The sequence below is a fragment of the Pecten maximus genome, unplaced genomic scaffold (genome assembly GCF_902652985.1).
Source record: "Pecten maximus unplaced genomic scaffold, xPecMax1.1, whole genome shotgun sequence".
Classification (NCBI taxonomy): domain Eukaryota; kingdom Metazoa; phylum Mollusca; class Bivalvia; order Pectinida; family Pectinidae; genus Pecten; species Pecten maximus.
The window spans coordinates 30,896-49,334 of NW_022979487.1; the positions used below are offsets into that span (position 1 = coordinate 30,896).

The 18,439-nt window shown below is 34.3% G+C and overlaps 2 protein-coding genes across 2 annotated transcripts; one reads left to right on the forward strand and one right to left on the reverse strand.

The window, feature by feature from the left end:
• Positions 1–3,566: 3,566 nt before the first annotated feature.
• On the forward strand, positions 3,567–8,102 carry LOC117318726 (deleted in malignant brain tumors 1 protein-like). Its single transcript, XM_033873682.1, has 3 exons — positions 3,567–3,823; positions 6,462–6,594; positions 7,448–8,102. The coding sequence occupies exons 1-3, from the start codon at positions 3,709–3,711 to the stop codon at positions 7,623–7,625; spliced, it is 426 nt and encodes a 141-aa protein (XP_033729573.1). The 5' UTR covers positions 3,567–3,708; the 3' UTR covers positions 7,626–8,102.
• A 2,046-nt stretch (positions 8,103–10,148) lies between these two features.
• On the reverse strand, positions 10,149–14,442 carry LOC117318727. Its single transcript, XM_033873683.1, has 6 exons — positions 14,290–14,442; positions 13,699–13,831; positions 13,148–13,216; positions 11,663–11,794; positions 10,642–10,776; positions 10,149–10,279 (listed from the first exon to the last, which is right to left on the reverse strand). Exons 1-6 carry the CDS (start codon positions 14,339–14,341, stop codon positions 10,231–10,233), a joined length of 570 nt encoding a protein of 189 aa, XP_033729574.1. The 5' UTR covers positions 14,342–14,442; the 3' UTR covers positions 10,149–10,230.
• Between the last annotated feature and the right edge of the window lie 3,997 nt (positions 14,443–18,439).

Here is an 18,439-nt window from a genome sequence, read left to right on the forward strand (position 1 = left end):
TTATTTTTCATATATTCTAAATATGAAAATTACTTCATGACTTTATATAAAATATTTGCGAATATTTTGATGAAACAATTAGTTTTACTTTTGTATTAAAATATGTAATTAATGAAACATAACAGGGTAAAACAAGAAGTATTTTATGTCCGACTGGAAACATTGATAACAGACCAACATCTTGGCAATTCATTATTAAATTTGTATAAAGATATATCTATTCACCAGTCTACGACGATAAAAATGACACATAATGTTTACATTGATATTTTTTTTAGAATCACTTATTTAAATACGCATAGCACATCCCCTTGATACATCGAAGGACTGATACAATACATAGATATGGATATTGGTGCTAATCCTAATCCATGCTTGTTTTTGCTGTACGCAAATTATGTTGATCTGAAGTCAACAGTAACATCATAAAACAAATTCATAACAGTGTTTACTGTTTATTGCCAGGGACAGGCCTGTAGCAATATTGCAAAAGGCCACATTGCGGACGTGAGTGACCAACTACGGAAATAAAACAATGGAGACTTAGTTAGTTCAATTGCTTTATTTTTTTTTTGTATTCATATTTTGATTAAGTCACCAAGATCATCATTTATACAAGTGTCTAAATTAAACTAATTGACAGCAGGAAGCTATTATACAAATATACCGTGGGTGTCTGTGGACTAGTCCAGAATATTTGACACGAGGTACTGGTAATCGACCGCTGTTCTATTGCACGACGCCAAATAGTTGACACCATGTACCTCGTGTCAAATATTCTAGACTTGAAAAGTACAACACCGTGTCGCCGAGGCAAGGGAAGTAACTCCTTGTACGAAGCTCATTAATCTTTTACTTTTGTATTGGGAGATTAATTTTAACGATTTTTCAAAACTAAATAACTACAAATGTAAAATAATGCGTTTTTTGTTTTTATTCCCGTTTGTTTCATAAAAAGGATATTATAGTTAGATTATCAGTGTGCACAATAAGACATTTGTTCTGCTACTATCCTGGTGAAAAATAAACTAGATAAAAAATAAATCAACTAAAATGAACCTTTATACATTTTGTTCCTCCGGTCCCATAACAGCCATTGTCCTGATAGTGCAGGAGCATTCGCAACGTCACGTACATATGAGCAATATGGATTCTTTTAATTTTCGTAATGAACGGAAATTCTTCATTTTATGATATGTATTTCAAAAATAAAACGCCCGATGGTATTTTCCACCACTGATTTTTACAGTTATAGTCGCTTTAAAGACGCTACGAACACACTGATATGACAAAATGAGAAATATTCTCATTCTTTGCTTGAATAGGGATGTATACTTAGGTTTGATGTATACTTAGGTTTCTCTCTTAATGTGCCTAGTTATGGAGAATAATTATCACTGCTCTTAGGTTTGCGGGGAAGTCGTAATTATCTCTCTATAAAGTCGTCTTGTGGGGAATATTACCCATAATTATTCAAGCCCACTTCTACGGCAGTGTGAGAGAATGAAATTTGCTAGATATTCTAAAAATAGCACATTTTCAACTTTTGGCGGCAACTTACACATTTTCGCATCCGGATTCTTTTCAAATAGTGCTTGGATTTATGGGGAATCAGAGGAATCCCCATAAAACCGATTATTCCCCACAATGTTGGTCAAATGTCTACTTATATTCCCCTTAGGCATGGTATTGCGAGTGCTCTCTCTCTCCCTCTCTCTCTCTCTCTCTCTCTCTGTTGTTTTTTGCATTTTATTAAAAAAATCATATAAGATAGAATGAATAATTCGTGTTAAATTATGATTATTTCACGTGAATACAAAAATGTAGAATGCAAAGAAAAAAATTACGGGAATGAAATGGGGACTATTTTTGTCTGTCGTATCAATATTTAATTGATGTATTTTGTGGAAAACAAACATGGAATACTGTGTTCCTACTGTGTTCACGGTGTTTTCGTGGTAAAATCTTTGATGTTTTCACTTGCTATAATCATGTAAAGAATCAACACTCAGAGTGTAAATAAATCATTTTGTTTCTTCAAAGTCTTAAAGCCTGTTACAGTACGAATTAAGAGTGGCAGCATCCGTTCCCTGGGCAGAGTGGAGGTCTACAACAATAAGGAATGGGGAACAGTATGTAACGATACCTGGGATGACACAGACGCCAGTGTAGTCTGTAGGTCCCTGGGATACCCGTAAGTGTAGCATACCGTTCTCTTACACTACGTTATCATTGGTTGTGTAATTATAAACCAATCTCTTACACTACGTCATTACTGTTTGTGTAATTATAAACCGATCTCCTACACTACGTCATCATTATTTGTGTAATTATAAACCGATCTCCTACACTACGTCATCATTGTTTGCGTAATTATAAACCGATCTCCTTCACTACGTCATAATTGTTTGTGTAATTACAAACCACCGATCTCCTACACTACGTCATCATTGTTTGTGTAATTATAACCCGATCTCCTACAATACGTTATCATTGTTTGTGTAATTATAAACCGATCTCCTACACTACGTCATCATTATTTGTGTGATTACAAACCACCGATCTCCTACACTACGTCATCATTGTTTGTGTAATTATAAACCGATCTCCTACACTACGTTATCATTGTTTGTGTAATTATAAACCCGATCTCCTACACTACGTCATCATTGTTTGTGTAATTACAAACCACCGATCTCCTACACTACGTCATCATTGTTTGTGTAATTATAAACCAATCTTCTACACTACGTTATCATTGTTTGTGTAATTATAAACCGATCTCCTATACTACGTCATCATTGTTTGTGTAATTATAAACCGATCTCCTACACTACGTCAACATTGTTTGCGTAATTATAAACCGATTTCCTACACTACGTCATCATTGTTTGCGTAATTATAAACCGATTTCTTACACTACGTCATCATTGTTTGTGTAATTATAAACCGATCTCCTACACTACGTCATCACTGTTTGTGTAATTATAAACCAATCTCCTACACTACGTCATCATTGTTTGTGTAATTATAAACCGATCTCCTACACTACGTCATCATTGTTTGTGTAATTATAAACCAATCTCCTACACTACGTCATCATTGTTTGTGTAATTATAAACCGATCTTTTACACTACGTCATCATTGTTTGTGTAATTAGAAACCAATCTCTTACACTACGTCATCATTGTTTGTGTAATTAGAAACCAATATCTTACACTACGTCATCATTGTTTGTGTAATTATAAACCAATCTCCTACACTACGTCATCATTGCTTGTGTAATTATAAACCGATCTCCTACACCACGTCATCATTGTTTGTGTAATTATAAACCAATCTCCTAAACTACGTCATCACTGTTTGTGTAATTATAAACCGTTCTCGGATACTACGTCATCATTGTTTGTGTAATTATAAACCGATCTCCTACACACTACGTAATCATTGTTTGTGTTATTATAAAGCGTTCTCCTACACTAGGTAATCATTGTTTGTGTAATTATAAACCGATCTCCTATAGCTACACTACGTCATCATTGTTTGTGTAATTATAAAGCGTTCTCCTACACTACGTCATCGTTGTTTGTGTAATTATATACCGATCTCCTCCACTACGTAATCACTGTTTGTGTTATTGTAACAGAAATGGCATCGCTATTCATCGCCCAGGGGAACTGTATGGCGAGGGAACGTTGGACATTGTAATGAACGATGTGAACTGTTCAGGCATAGAGAACAGTCTGATAGACTGCCCCTTCGCAGGTTGGGGACAGAACGATTGTAGCCACGACCAAGATGCTGGTGTCATCTGCACGAACGGTAAGAACAACACTAACAACGATGAACATGGCCATGGATACCTTCTCTTTATTTCTGATTGAAATCCTAATTTCGTTGAAAGACATTTTGTTGAAATCGGATGCAATCATGAATGGGTGATATCATTAATGTTTGGCTGATGTGTTGATCCAGCTGTCTTAATGCGATGGCACTAGGTCTGTTTTGACCATCTCATATACGGATTTGCATATAGTATGCTCTCCGTCATGCTATATGGCGTCATATTGTAAGAGGGAATAAATAACGTCACGATTTGGCGTACATTTGTAAGCAGTTGACAGGGGACTGCAATGAATTTCGGGAAAGATTGAGCTGCCTTAGTATATTCTGTTCAACAAATGTGAGAATATCTAACAGTATCTTCAGTAATGCCAAATATATTTCACGACTGTGACTAATAGTTTAATATTTTTTCACTCGTGCTACCCTCTCGTGAAAAAAAATATCAAAATATTAGCCACACTCGTGAAATATATCTATTATTAATGAAGATATTATCAGATATGCTCTATTTATCATATGACTGGTATGTTGTAACTTGTCATATTAACTATGATACTAATATCAAAGGACACGTCTCTATTATACCATTGTGACGTCATCATTAATTCATGGCGTCACACCAATTTTATGACGTGACTCGATTGTTTCTATAACGAATAACATACCGACCGAGTCGAAATGCGTTTAAAATCAATTTGACATTTTTATTTTTTTTTCTCACAAGTATGAGTTATATGATAAACAGAGTCATAAACCTGATCTTTTGCAATATGGCTGCAATGTCTGCTAGATATTGATTCGCCAAATTGCCCCTTTCCTCGCCAGCACCTGTCAGTGATTAGACCTGTTCGTGCTAAACATAACTTAGCTGGTAAATCTCCGAAACATTGTGGACCTGTCTGTGATGTTTTGTTAGCAGGAAGAAGGTCAGCAATCTTAGCAAATCATTCCTTGAGACGACATCCGATCGGAATACTGGAAACAAATAAAAAGTGTTCGGCATCACTTTGTTTACAATATGGCAGACGAGATATCCGAACAACGTTTCGCTTCAGTAAACGAAGAAGGATTACAAAATATTTCGAAGAAAAAATACTCGTTGAACGCTCAGAAGAATACTTCGGGTGCAACAAAAAAAATGTTCGGCAAAATTTTAGCGCAAAAAAAGTCAGTCTGCGAACATTGAAAACTTTAATAAAAATGATTTGGAGCCTTGGACATTTGTATTCATTTATTTTTGTTGGCCATATCATAAAACAGTTATTGCCTTTTGGTTTCGGTGTACACGAGAATATATGGACCTGGTCAAAATTTTGTTTACCTTAGCCTTCGGCCCGATGAACAAACTCTTGACCAAGTTTATATAGTCTCGTGTACACCTCAACAAAAGTCAATTTTTAAAATTTATTTCATTGGTCACATGAAAAAATATTTTATTCGTATAATAAATCTCACGAAACATACGAGAGATGATTAATATGTTGTGAGCCTCGTATTGAAGCAAGTACTCAAGGATATTTTTTGAAGCCATACTATTCTCTGACAATATAGGGCCGTGTACCCAAGGACTGGTCTCATTCGAGATTCAATATTTGCATAAACAAGAGGGAAAAGCCTCTTGATATGCTACAGTTAAATGGTGAAAGGCGGAATTTAAGCGTTGCCGACAGAGCCTTGATAATGACTCCCATCCTGGAAAGCCTGTCAATTTTGCAATCCCAGAAATGGTCAATGCTGTTTATGATATTGTTATGACTGACAAACGGGTCACAGAAAGATATATAGCCAGTAGAGTTGGCATTTCACACGCAAGATTGCATTCCATTCTGGCCGACGATCTTGCAATGAGAAAGCTTTCGGCCCGATGGGTACCAAGACTTCTGACAGGTGATCATAAGTATCCCAGATGCACATGATCGCGTGCTAATCTTAACCTTTTTGAGAAAGATCCTGCCAACTATGGGTCCATCATTTTACCCCAGAAGCCAAACAACAAATGAAACAATGGAAGCATTCTGGCTCTCTCCCGCCAAAGACGGCAAAAACTGTTCCATCAGCTGGGAAGGTTATGGCCTCCCAATGCCACATACCATGCTTCAATTCTGAGGCAGTTACGGGACAGTATGTAACTTAAGCGCCGCAGAAAGCTCACGAAAGCTGTGTTATTCCATCAGGACAACGCTCTATTCACGAGTTAGTCATCGCCGTGGCTACCATTCACGGTGTCTCGATTATTAGTTAGCTAACAGGAGACTTGACCATTAAGTAGCTAACTTGTGACTTGAGTATAAGTTACCTAACTTGTGTCTTGATTATCAGTGAGTAACTTGTGACTTGAGTAATAGCTAGCTTACTTGTGTCTTGATTATTAGCTAGCTAAATTGATAATTGAGTATCAGTTAGCTGACTTATGACTTGAGTTTTAGTTAGCTAACTTGTGACTTTAGTAGTAGTAAGCTAGCTTGAGATTTGCGTAACAATTATTTAGATAGTTGAATAAGTATTTGATTTAACAGGTGTACCCTCAAAAAACAACAGAGGTTAATTGTTCAGAATGTATTTCCTATCCATATGTTGAAGTATTCAAATTTCATAATTTGCATTCGTTTAACAGTTCGTATTGTGAATGGCTCGATGCCGTTACAAGGAAGAGTTGAGGTATACAAACACGGTGAATGGGGGACGGTTTGTAATGATGCCTGGGATGACCTCGAGGCTCGAGTAGTGTGCAGACAACTAGGCCATGAGTATGTTTTTCTTATGGAGATACTATATTGTTTTCGTTGAGTCCCCGAGCTATATAAATAACACATTTAAATATTATATATAGAGGTTACACAACGAATGGTTGTTGGATATGGAATTTATTTCACACGAGTAAGTTATTTTTTAAAAGTTACAAAAGGCACGAGCTTTAGCGAGTGTTTTTTGCAACTTTTAAATAACTTACGAGTGTAAAATAAATACCATATCCAACAATTTCGAGTCGTGTGACCTGTTTCTACCACAATAATATCGGCTTGAATCAAAGGGAAACGTGGCCAAGCATAATTTCGCGTATGCAAATAAAGTGTACCGGTGACGTCCGGGACCCGGTGATGTGACGTCATTAGATTATTGATGACGTCGATAACAATTGCAGCTTGGGTCAAAGTTCACCGTGTTAGCCAATCAAAATGCGTACAGAGTTTATACCACGTGTGGTATAAACAGATTGTTAATCAACAGCTGTAATGATTAACTGATGGTCTGAGAGTTGAATAACACAGGGTATTGTGGTAGAAAACTATATAAATAACACATTTAAATATTATGTAACTATAAGCAAGACAGCATAATGGATGAGTATTACACGAAATTTTTTGCTTTCTAAATTTCAATTTTCTACAGGTTATGCAAAAACAACTGCTATCAACATTCAAAATACAATTAAAATATAATTGATTAAGTTTGACCATTATGATTTGATTGTGGTTAAATGAGCTTTGCATGCATTAATAAAAATGTTTTGTGATTTCTGCCTTCTTAAACTATCAAATTATTGCATACTTTCTGTTTTATTAGGATATTTCTTGTTGCATGTGTACATATATTTTATAGAGAAGGAACTGCTGTTGATAACCCTGGATCATACTACACTAGAGGTGTGCTAGATATAGGTATGGATGACCTAAACTGTTCAGGAGCTGAGGATGCACTCACTGATTGTCCATATGGAGGATGGAAAAAACACAACTGTGGTCATCATGAGGATGCTGGGGTCATATGTACAAACTAGACAAGGGACCAATTTGGACTGAAGCTACACAGGCTGAACGACCGTGGAAAATATATCTTATCAAAAACCAATATTGAAAAGAGTACAGGATAGATATAACATATTGATCAAATTAAGATTGTTATGAACAACATGTGATTCATTGAATTTGTTACATGTTAACATGTGCTCGTTATGTTACCAATACTCTAGTGGGAACATGTTTGTTTATTATTTTATTATAAATATTTCCATTATGTCATGAATAAATATCTTACATTATCGGGATCTGCTTGCTTTTGTTCATCAATTTATCATCAATATTTTAATCGTATATTATTATATACCCCACTTTACTGGAAACTACATATTTGTTTATTATTTTAAATTCATAAGTTTAACCGTGATGCATATATGCTTTAAACCCATACTGCAAAGAAAACTAGTTGATATAATCATTGTATCTTCTGTAAAGGTAGTCCATTTTTTTGTTGTCTGGTCAGTGATATCTTTTTTTTTAAGTTACTTTTTTCTGGGCCTTATGTATTTTTTCTCTTCTCTCTTTTTTTTTTAGCTATGTGTATGCCTTTGAACATTTATTTACCGTGATGCTGATATTGACGAATCAGTTATTTCGGATCCTGTTTCAGTGACGTACTTCTCTGTATCGCCTGATACCATCTTTTCGTACATCTGTTCATTGTTGTTTATGGCCACATTAATTCTATTTTGAATATTTCCAAAAAATAATTCCTCTAAATTTGTATCACAATCAAGCTGCTTTCCAAACCTTAAGTTTTCTTTCTACATGTCTAAAACAAACTACTACCACACTGCACAGTCCCATTTGTTATAGCAAGTCAGTCTCTAAATTGTGACAATGGTTTAATTAAATTCGTATTGCGAAGAAGTGTGTTGGACTTTGTCACAGTATTTACAGCTATGTGAATCAATGAAAAGTGTTCACATATATCGTTTGGTTAATTCCATAAAAATATTCATACATCATCTGCTTTGTATGCATGTGCACTTTCATTTACTCATTTATACTATTACATTTATATACATGTATTCAATGTTTATTACTTAATTTTGCAAATAATTCATAATTGATCTTTAGATACTTATTAAGAACAACGTAATTTTACTGCAATTGTTGCATGTTTGCAAAGCAAGGTCAATGTTAATTCTGTACTGTTAATTCTGTCTGTATATGTAATTGGTGACAGGTGTACTTAGTCGGTGTTATATCTGTACTGTTAATTCCGTCTGTACATGTTATTGGTGACAGTTGTACTAAGTCGATGTTATATCTGTACTGTTAATTCCGTCTGTGCTTGTTATTGGTGACAGCTGTACTAGCTCGATGTTATACCTGTACTGTTAATTCCGTCTGTATATGGTATTGGTGATAGTTTTAATCGATTGATATTGCCAATTTACTGGTTTATATGTTGATTGTCATTGACATTTGAGCTCGTTGGATACAAATTGTGAGTATTGCTTAGTTTGCATATTGATAGGAAATATTACCTTTGGTAATAAAGACCTATAAATCCGTCGTTACTCAGAAAATCAGTACAGGTGAAATTATAACATAAATATCTTGAATAAGATAGTATCACTTAAACAATTATTCAAAAAAAAGTATTTGTGTTCGTATTCAAAATATCCTCTCGAAACAAAACATTTATGTAATATATATATATATATATATATGTATCGAAAAATAATTGTTTAGTGCTGAAGTTTCGACGACAGCTCCAAAGAAGTGTTACAGGAGAGGAAAGCTACAAGACCCGCTACAGTGTAATGTATTCTTTGCTAGTTACTGCCAGTTGCTTTTACTGTCTGGGACTGCACTAAGTACTACCCGCATTGGAACTCTTCTGTATCCGAAGTGTTGAATAAACCTACTTCATGTTTAGTACCTCATGGAGTCTGTCATGCAGTCTGTCATGCACATAAAACAACAGAAACAAGCTCGTAACTCTCCATAGCCATCAATTAACTTACATAGTAGTACATTGACAAGAACCCTCACTTAGTAGCATTCTGATATGTATGCCTTGCAATTTCTATCAGTGTTATAGAAATATTATGATGTTAAAGTAAGGTAATAAAAAAATGAGTTTTTGACGGGTCGATCGTTCATGGATATATTTCTAATAAAGTAGTGTTTGTTGAAAGATAGTGTCTTTGTTGAGTGTTCGGGGTAGGTACATAACTACAAGTCTCATTTATAGAATACCGTAATTCAAAATTGACAAACATGCAACAAAGGGCTGTGGGGCCCTGGGGTCGTAATAAGTACGCTCATCTGTATTAGACAGACATTTTTAATGATTGGTAAAAGATCTATTAGACCACGTCATAAAGATCAAAATCTTTATTTATATTATATATACATTTATATACAACTATCAAAAGCTAACGTGTTAGATAATTTATACGACCAAATCAGAAAGAAAACATTCTAATATATTTCATATTATTATATATTATATCATATCAGACTCTACATTAAAATGAGACATAAACAAATCAACGTTAGTAATTTATTTTATTGAATAATCACAACAACCAACAACTTGATTACCGTATACCGGGGCAAACGCGGCGTAGTTTAGTAGAGAATTTCATCGATGTATTCGAACACAGGAATGAAATGAAACCTATAACAGAAAATATGTATTGAAGTAAAGGTTACTTACACACTGATAATTATGAATCTGAACATCATTTACCTAAGACATATATTCAAAGCTATACAAGATGATATAAGGAAAACTGCCTTAAGTAGTTCAGAACAGTTTCGAGAAAAGTTTACTTTGATCATTCAGATTGCTAAAACATGACACAAACTTTTAATCAATATTTTCTTTCTAAGTAGTATATTTTTCAGGCTTTTCAATATATGTCCTGTAGATCTATATTGGAATGACCCTGTTATTGTATGGTTTGATTTTAAGATCTTTCAGATTAAATCATACTGATTATTCCCCCGTTCAGTCCATTTTAAACATGTCTTACTCACTTTGGAATTCTCTTCAGCTTCTCTTTCTTTCCTCCCCTTTTCTTTCCTTTTCTTCCTCCATTGCTTTTTGTTTTCTGTGCTTTTGGCTTCTTCTTCTCGTGATTGTGGTTCTTGGTTTTGTGTATCCTAAAAAGGCTGTGGAATTGAAGTATGATCGTTGATATCAATATACATCTATGGCAAACATCATATACGGCATGGTCAATTTCTATTGGAAACATTGCACAACATGGTGATTGTATATAGTAAATACCAAAATCAGCACGGTCAATTTCTTCTGACAAACAGTGGAATAACTATGGTAACTGTATATGCATAACGGGTACTACAATATAAATAATCACATATGTTTCTAACACTTGTTGTTTTCATTATACCATATTTATACGGAGACAGTGACGTCAGCGTCACGAATGAATTCAAAATTTTGATGTCAGAAAAATCTTATCGAATTGACATAATCCGTGTTAGTAAAGTCATCAGTGCATAGAATTCAAACAGTATCGGTGGAAGAGAAACACTAGAACATGCAGAATTATGATTTTGATGCTGAACATATATCAGTGTAGTTTTCCTTGAGCATGTGTTTTAATTTTTCTGTTATTCTTCTATTGTTGGCGGTGTCAAAAATGAAAACTAATCATATATAATACTGACATTTACTGTTTTACATAATTTAAAGATTTGGGTTAGTTTTGTTATGTATTGTTTGACATTAACAGCTATGGTCACTTAATTGAGAGCGTGTCTGTTTTGGGAGGTTGTGGTATGTTCTTGTAATGTCTCCCTGTGATCGCATGGAACTAACGCCAACTTCATAGTATTACATCACTGAAACTTTCGGTAGATACTAAACACATGATATTTTGAAATTATAACGCAATATCAGATAGATAATTTACTATGTCGTTAGGTAAGGAGATTAAAACAACTTTTGACTTACCAATTAACAATGTCACCTGTAATACATACGTATTAAGAAGAGAATACAAAATATTTATAGACGTTCATGGTCACTTACATCTGACACTGGTTCGGCACTGTGTTGACGAACACAAACGGTCCTAAACTGCTATGTGTGAGTGAGTCGCAGGGAAACTCTCCATCCAGGCTACTGGTATTTCTGAAGCTGACTGAAGGACGGCGGATAGTTCTGTGAAAACAAACAATGAAAACGGCTTCATATGACTAACTTTTAATCATAACAATATTTTCTCAAGCATGAAACACATAGTCCCTCTTAATTTGTAGATAGAGTATGTGTAACCCATTACTTTAACTCCTTAAAATCCTAAATTATCCACTAAAACAAAGGAAATTAAACTAATATGAAGCTGAAATGTATACACAGTCAAGTGTTTCTGAAATACACAATAGTAATACATGTACATTGTATATACCAGAATGAGTTGGCAAGATAATTAGAGTATGTATAAATATGCATGTTTGATTAGATGGTAATAACACAGTGCGTTTAAATGTCAGGGTCATGTAATTCTAAGCTGATTAAAGCAGTTTGCATTATAAACTTTGTATGATGGCAATAGAAAGCGACATTTATTCATATAGGTAATTCGTACCTCTTCTTATGCTAATTATATTGTATTCCCATTAAGTTTATCAAGTTGGGTATTTGACAGTCTTCCAAGTTTCACTAATTGCTTTTCCGAGTGCGTAAAAAGGGTAAATAAACATAAGAATAAATAAATAATAATAATTAAAAAAAAAACAAAAAAAAAAAAACGCTCGTCTGGTACACTACACACCTGCTAAATATTTAGGTTCGACATAGAGCAATAATGGAATTTAGGAACAAAGTATAGAATTGATATATACATTGTTTCACTTGATAAACGTTTGCCTTTACACCGGTCGAAAAAATAATTTCACGCAATCACCGGTAGAAAGGCAAATATTTATCAAGTGTAACAATGTATGAATCAATATCATATCTCTATCCATCTGATAACGACGTGGTCACTATTATTACATACAACTGTTCTCCTTTATCTTAATACAACCTTCTCCGAAAGTGCTCATTTGATGACAATATAGTTTATGTAAGATTCTCGCCTTATTATTGGTCAATTCCTTATCACATGACCTGAAACAATATGTAGTGTCAGAAACAGCGGTCAACATTGCCGTGGGATATTGCAATGTTCCCCGCTCCGCCCGAAAACGCACGATTGTTTCTTACGGAAAATTCCGAACATTGAGAAGGGAGACAATTCTTACAAACGCAACAGTGGCACAGACAACTTGTAAACATGGAACAGACGTCCAAGAGGTTTGCCTCAATATTTGAGGAGGATATCGATAAATTGATATCTATTCGGTATAATAAAATAAATAGTGCCCTTGTCTGAGGGGAATATGGAGGATTGTTTCCCCGAGGGAACATTATCTTCCCGAGCCGATAGGCGAGGGAAGATAATGTTCTCGAGGGGAAACAATCCTCCATATTCCCCTCAGACAAGGGCACTATTTATATAATAATTCTTACTTGTGCTTATTCTTGAAGGCTTTGACTTCTGTGGATGGACGCAGTTGTGTTGTTGCTGTTGTTACAACCCTTAAATGAGACAGGTGTTATTATATCAAATCAGGTCAGTTACGTACGGTTCAAAAGTAACATGTGATATATAGGTATTCAGAAACGGAATTTTGATAATGACAATTGAATATTTGTAAAGTAATACTGTTAAGTCGTATACATATCGTTTTCATGAATGTCTTGATGTCAGACTTACATTTATCATTATACGACACATATATTGTTCCTCAAATAAATTCACTACTGAAACATAACTTCATAATCTTGTCAAATTACCCTCTAGAATCGACGCTTAGTATGTAGATATTATCCTCAAATGTGTGGTAAATTATACTGAATATTAGCATTGACTATTGGGAAATCGATTGTCATCTCAAAAGTGTATTTCTATATATAACTTTAGCAGTGTCATGTGACTTCCATAACATACAGAATTGCCACATTACTTATGCTAGAATTTGAAAATGATTCGACTTAAGTAAAGACTGTTATGAACGTACATTTCACAGTTCTCGTTTGACGCTTGGTACAAAACGATAAGGGAGCCGTTCTCAGTCCGGGTCTGGAATCGTGGACACGTGGTTTCCTCTGTAGGAGCGGCCTTTGTTGTAGCCCCGACTGACGCTTGGAAACCTGTTAATGTAAAGTCAAAATGAATAAACAAAATGATCATCACAACTTATGAACATTTTCACACTGTGAGACCGTCATAATTAAATGATAAAGCTTATGTTTCATTCCCGTTAACTATCTTTTATAATAGTGAACGACTACACTCATCGAGCTCATTAATAGTATACACGGCAGAATGCTTTGCGTCATCAAAAACACGTGGTATATTCCTTCTTTAGTAGAGTGAGTTAAATAAAGAGAAAACCTAACGTCAGTGTATCATGATACAAAATGTCATTTAACAGTTCAGAATAACGACCGCCGGTACAGAGATATAATCTATACAAGATTGCATACAAAGGAAACGCATTATACAATAATTACTCACTTACACCGGAGACGTTTTATGTTTAAAAAATAAATTTATATATTCTATAAACCGGATAATGGGCAAAACGATTCTCAAACTTAATACTCACATGTCGGTAATACCAAAATAATTACAATGACCGTAATATAAAAAGAGTCCATTACTAACTTGATACAGGTCTGGCTGTAGATGACGACCTAACTACACAGATTGTTTTTTTTACCTGACCTTACCTACGTAAGTAAACAATAACACATATATTGACCCGTATATCATAACCATGGTATAAATCAGGACCATGAATTTTCCCGTCACATGAGGATCTCCTGAGGGCAACAAATTACATTGCTCTCATAACAAAACAAAACAAACAAACACACACAAAACAAGTATGTCTAATATTTTGATCGATTTCACGACAGACTTTTGAAAAGGGTTTTAAAATTATTTGTTTTCCAAAAGATCTGCATATGTAAAACACAATATAGCTGACAATTACATTGAACTATTGTCTTTTTTCACTGTAAACATTACCCCTCTGGTGCCTCTGATATATATTTTTTCGGTGTCATTGTCAGTGCCGACTGTGAAAGATAACATAAATAACCCTGGCCGTTATGTGGACAGTCTTGCGTTGACAAACCGACGTGAAAAAAATCTCAACAAAGATATGTAAAACTCCAAACATAGCACAGCGACATGGAAAATAAGATGTCACAACAGTTACAGATCATAGTATAAAATAGTAAGTTTGTTTTAAGAAGTTTTTACTTTCAAGTGGAATTATCGCAATAAGAAATATCAAATAGCTTTTAGAGCTACATGTATATAAAGGTATTATTTATTTGATTTACTAGATAATAAAGGAAGGCCAAAGTGAGGGACTGTTCAAAATATTATTTCCCACGAAAACGGATGAATACACCTAGTGTAATTATTGTGCCTTTAACCAGAGATTTTTTTTTTGCAATAAGCTCTAATAACACTGTGTACAAGCATTATAGTTATGCACAGGTTACAGTACGAAGTCATATATCAAACATGGTAGTAAATCGCATGCGCACAGAAAAATATGCGAATTGACATGATATATCGTCTGGCTATGTGCACTCTTTGTGACACCTATAAGTCATCAAACAACAATACATGTCCAAGGTAAACAAAATGGCCGCCGGTTACAATCAGTATCAATATACAGAACTTCCCTAGCTTGTTAGCCTGGAGTTATATGTGCAACAGTAAAAACTGCAACTTGACGAATCAGTGAGATATAACGTGAATATATTGTCACAACAGAACCTGGTACATGAGCATTCTCAACATTTTTCGAGAAAGCAATCGAGGTTTCTTTTTGTAATCCATTACAACGCCGCATCACGTTTTACTAGTATATCGATGCCCGAACAACCAGAATAGTAAATATCATAATTCTCTATAATTCTACAATAGAGAAAGAATTTTTTAAACTAATTGATAACAAAGTTAAACTGTCTTCATACCATTTTATATACGTGTTGATAAAACTCGGAAGTATAATTTGTCGATAATGTCAACTTGCTAACGTGTTGGGAAAAGCGAAAAAATTACGCGTCCACTTTGTTTAATATTTTGAAAAAAATTATAACAGGCGGCATTGTATCTATCTGTCACTCAATTTGGTATTGGTATCAACTGTATTATAGCAGTGATTGCCTGTTATGAGATTTGCCATTGACGGTAACTGCTAACAAGTCCTGTGCACTAATTGTAAAATAGAAAGTCTCAGTTCTTTAACAGAATAGAATGAGATCATCATTTAGGATATGAAAATATGCCATTAATATTTAATTTTACGGGACAAATACGCATCTGAATATGGGAAAGAGAAAAAAGAAATATGCCTACACAATTTTCTGTCGTATCTCGCTGTATTGGATGGCAAGATAAATCCATCTTATATAGTATTTTACGCGCGTGCAGTAATCTAAATTTAAAGGGGGGGGGGGGGGGGGGCAACTCTTGTAACGTCTTCATGCTGGTATTCACACCTGTCAGCCGTCATCGCAGGTGTCTGTTTTAAAAATGGTGGAATTAAGTATATATATATGTATTCAGTAATTGCGTGTATCAGCAATAAACCGATAAGGTACAGGTAAATAAGAATATCACAGGCTTTCTATAAAAATACAGTATGCTTGTCCAACCTGCAGGTGTGTTATTTGTCATTAAAAAGAATACAAAAACACATATTTGGCAATAAAAGGACGTTGAATTAAAACCATAAGTATACCTTTTTATCAAAATATACCATCTAAAAAAAAGCAAAAAATCACAAAAAAATCAATAAATAATTGCTCGTCTGGTAGACTAAACACTTCCTGTTAAGATGGTTCATGCGTGGATGTTGAAGATTCGACATAGAGTAGTAAAGGATTTAAGGGAATAGAGGAACAAAATGTAGCGGGGAAAATGTTGTTTTCTAATGGTGGAAAGGCAAATGTTTATCAGGGGTAACACTAGATGCATCAATAGCATATATCTATCCCTCTGATAGACAAGTGATATGTAAAACCTTTCTTCTTTATTTGAATTCAACCTTCTCCGAAAGTGCTCTATTTGATGACAATATGGCACAATTTTTATTTATGATTATTTTTGAAGGCTTTAACTTACGTCGATGGTACAACCCTTGAAAGATACATTTGTTATCATATCAAATTAGGACAATTACGTACGGTTCATAAATTAGCAGTGATAAACAGGTATTCTGAAATTGAATTTAATTACTGACAACTGAACATTTGTTAAGGAATATGGTCAAAAGGTATGCATGTATCATTTGCATGAATTTTTGATGCAAGTCTTAAATTTACGACACATACAATTTACGTCACACATTAACCACTGGAACATAACTCGTGTCAAATTGGTCTTTATAATTGACGCTTATTATGTACATAGTATCCTCAAATGTTTGGTAAATTGCACCGATTACTAGCATTGACCTTGGAGATAAATAACTAAAATATGACATTTCAAACAATCTCAAGGTTATTTGCGTAATATTACCGTCAGTATTTTTCATGCGACTTCAATAACATAAAGAAGTGGCACAGACCTCTTGCTTTTTAACCAAAACATATAATGACCAGTTATCCTATTTTAGGAAGTGCCAGCATTTAATGTGTGCTCTGCTTAGAGATGATTACACAGATCATACCCTATATGAAAGCCTTTGAAATCGTCACACTTGCTTGCTCTCCAACAACGACCGTCCACACAAACACACCTGTTATAAATACTCTATGTCGTATAACCCGATCGATTACGTAAATATATATATTTAGTCAATTATCTAAAGTCATAAAATAGTAGTTAATCTGGTCAATACCTCTTCTCTATCCACCAAATTTCTCGCAAAATAAATTTTGGACCAAAATGCAGCTGAAAATAATGTATACATTAATATAGTGTATCTTTTCCCGAACGAAGACATACAATTGTATCTCGGCTGCGCACGGGTTAAGTGATTAAAAGACCTAGTCAGGAGCATTTGTCGTATTTGCTATAATTTTCAAATATTTTTTCTTTATATATTACAACCATTTCCCGAAAATGACTTTTCAAATTTTTATCTATGTTTATTCGGCAATTTGCATATTGTAAATTAAATATAATAGGGTCGTCGCCGGAATATTTTATTTTGGCAAACAGAGCACAAATTTTACTTTAAAAAAAAAATCTCAACTGGAAACCTTTTAACTGTCACTGTCAACTTTAATGTCCTTTTTGTTTCCACACGGAACAAATGGTTATCATATCATTTTCAATTTCAACCTGGCTTGCTAAATAAGTTTTAGTTTAGTAAGCCCACTAGATTGTGGTGTAATTTGTTAAGATAATATGTTACAAACATGATAAGTCGACACATGTTTATACACACACACATACATGTAGTATGCATATCAATCTATGTAACAAAGGATTAAGGTAAATCCATAAATAGCAGTAAAAACACATATCATCAGTTTGTCTGGCTATACACTGTATGTATAGCTGTTTATGGCGATATAAGATTCACTTGAAGTTGTCATGTTATTTGCAATATTTTAGCAGCTTTTTCGTTATTAAATACGTCTATGTAAACATTATTCTGGCCAGCCGGTCTGAATAATATGTGCGTAATACACACACCGGGTTGTCGAGCTATTTAGGATAGCTAAAATGTATACTGTACCACATATATGATATTATCTCCTTAAACAATGGGTATAGATGTG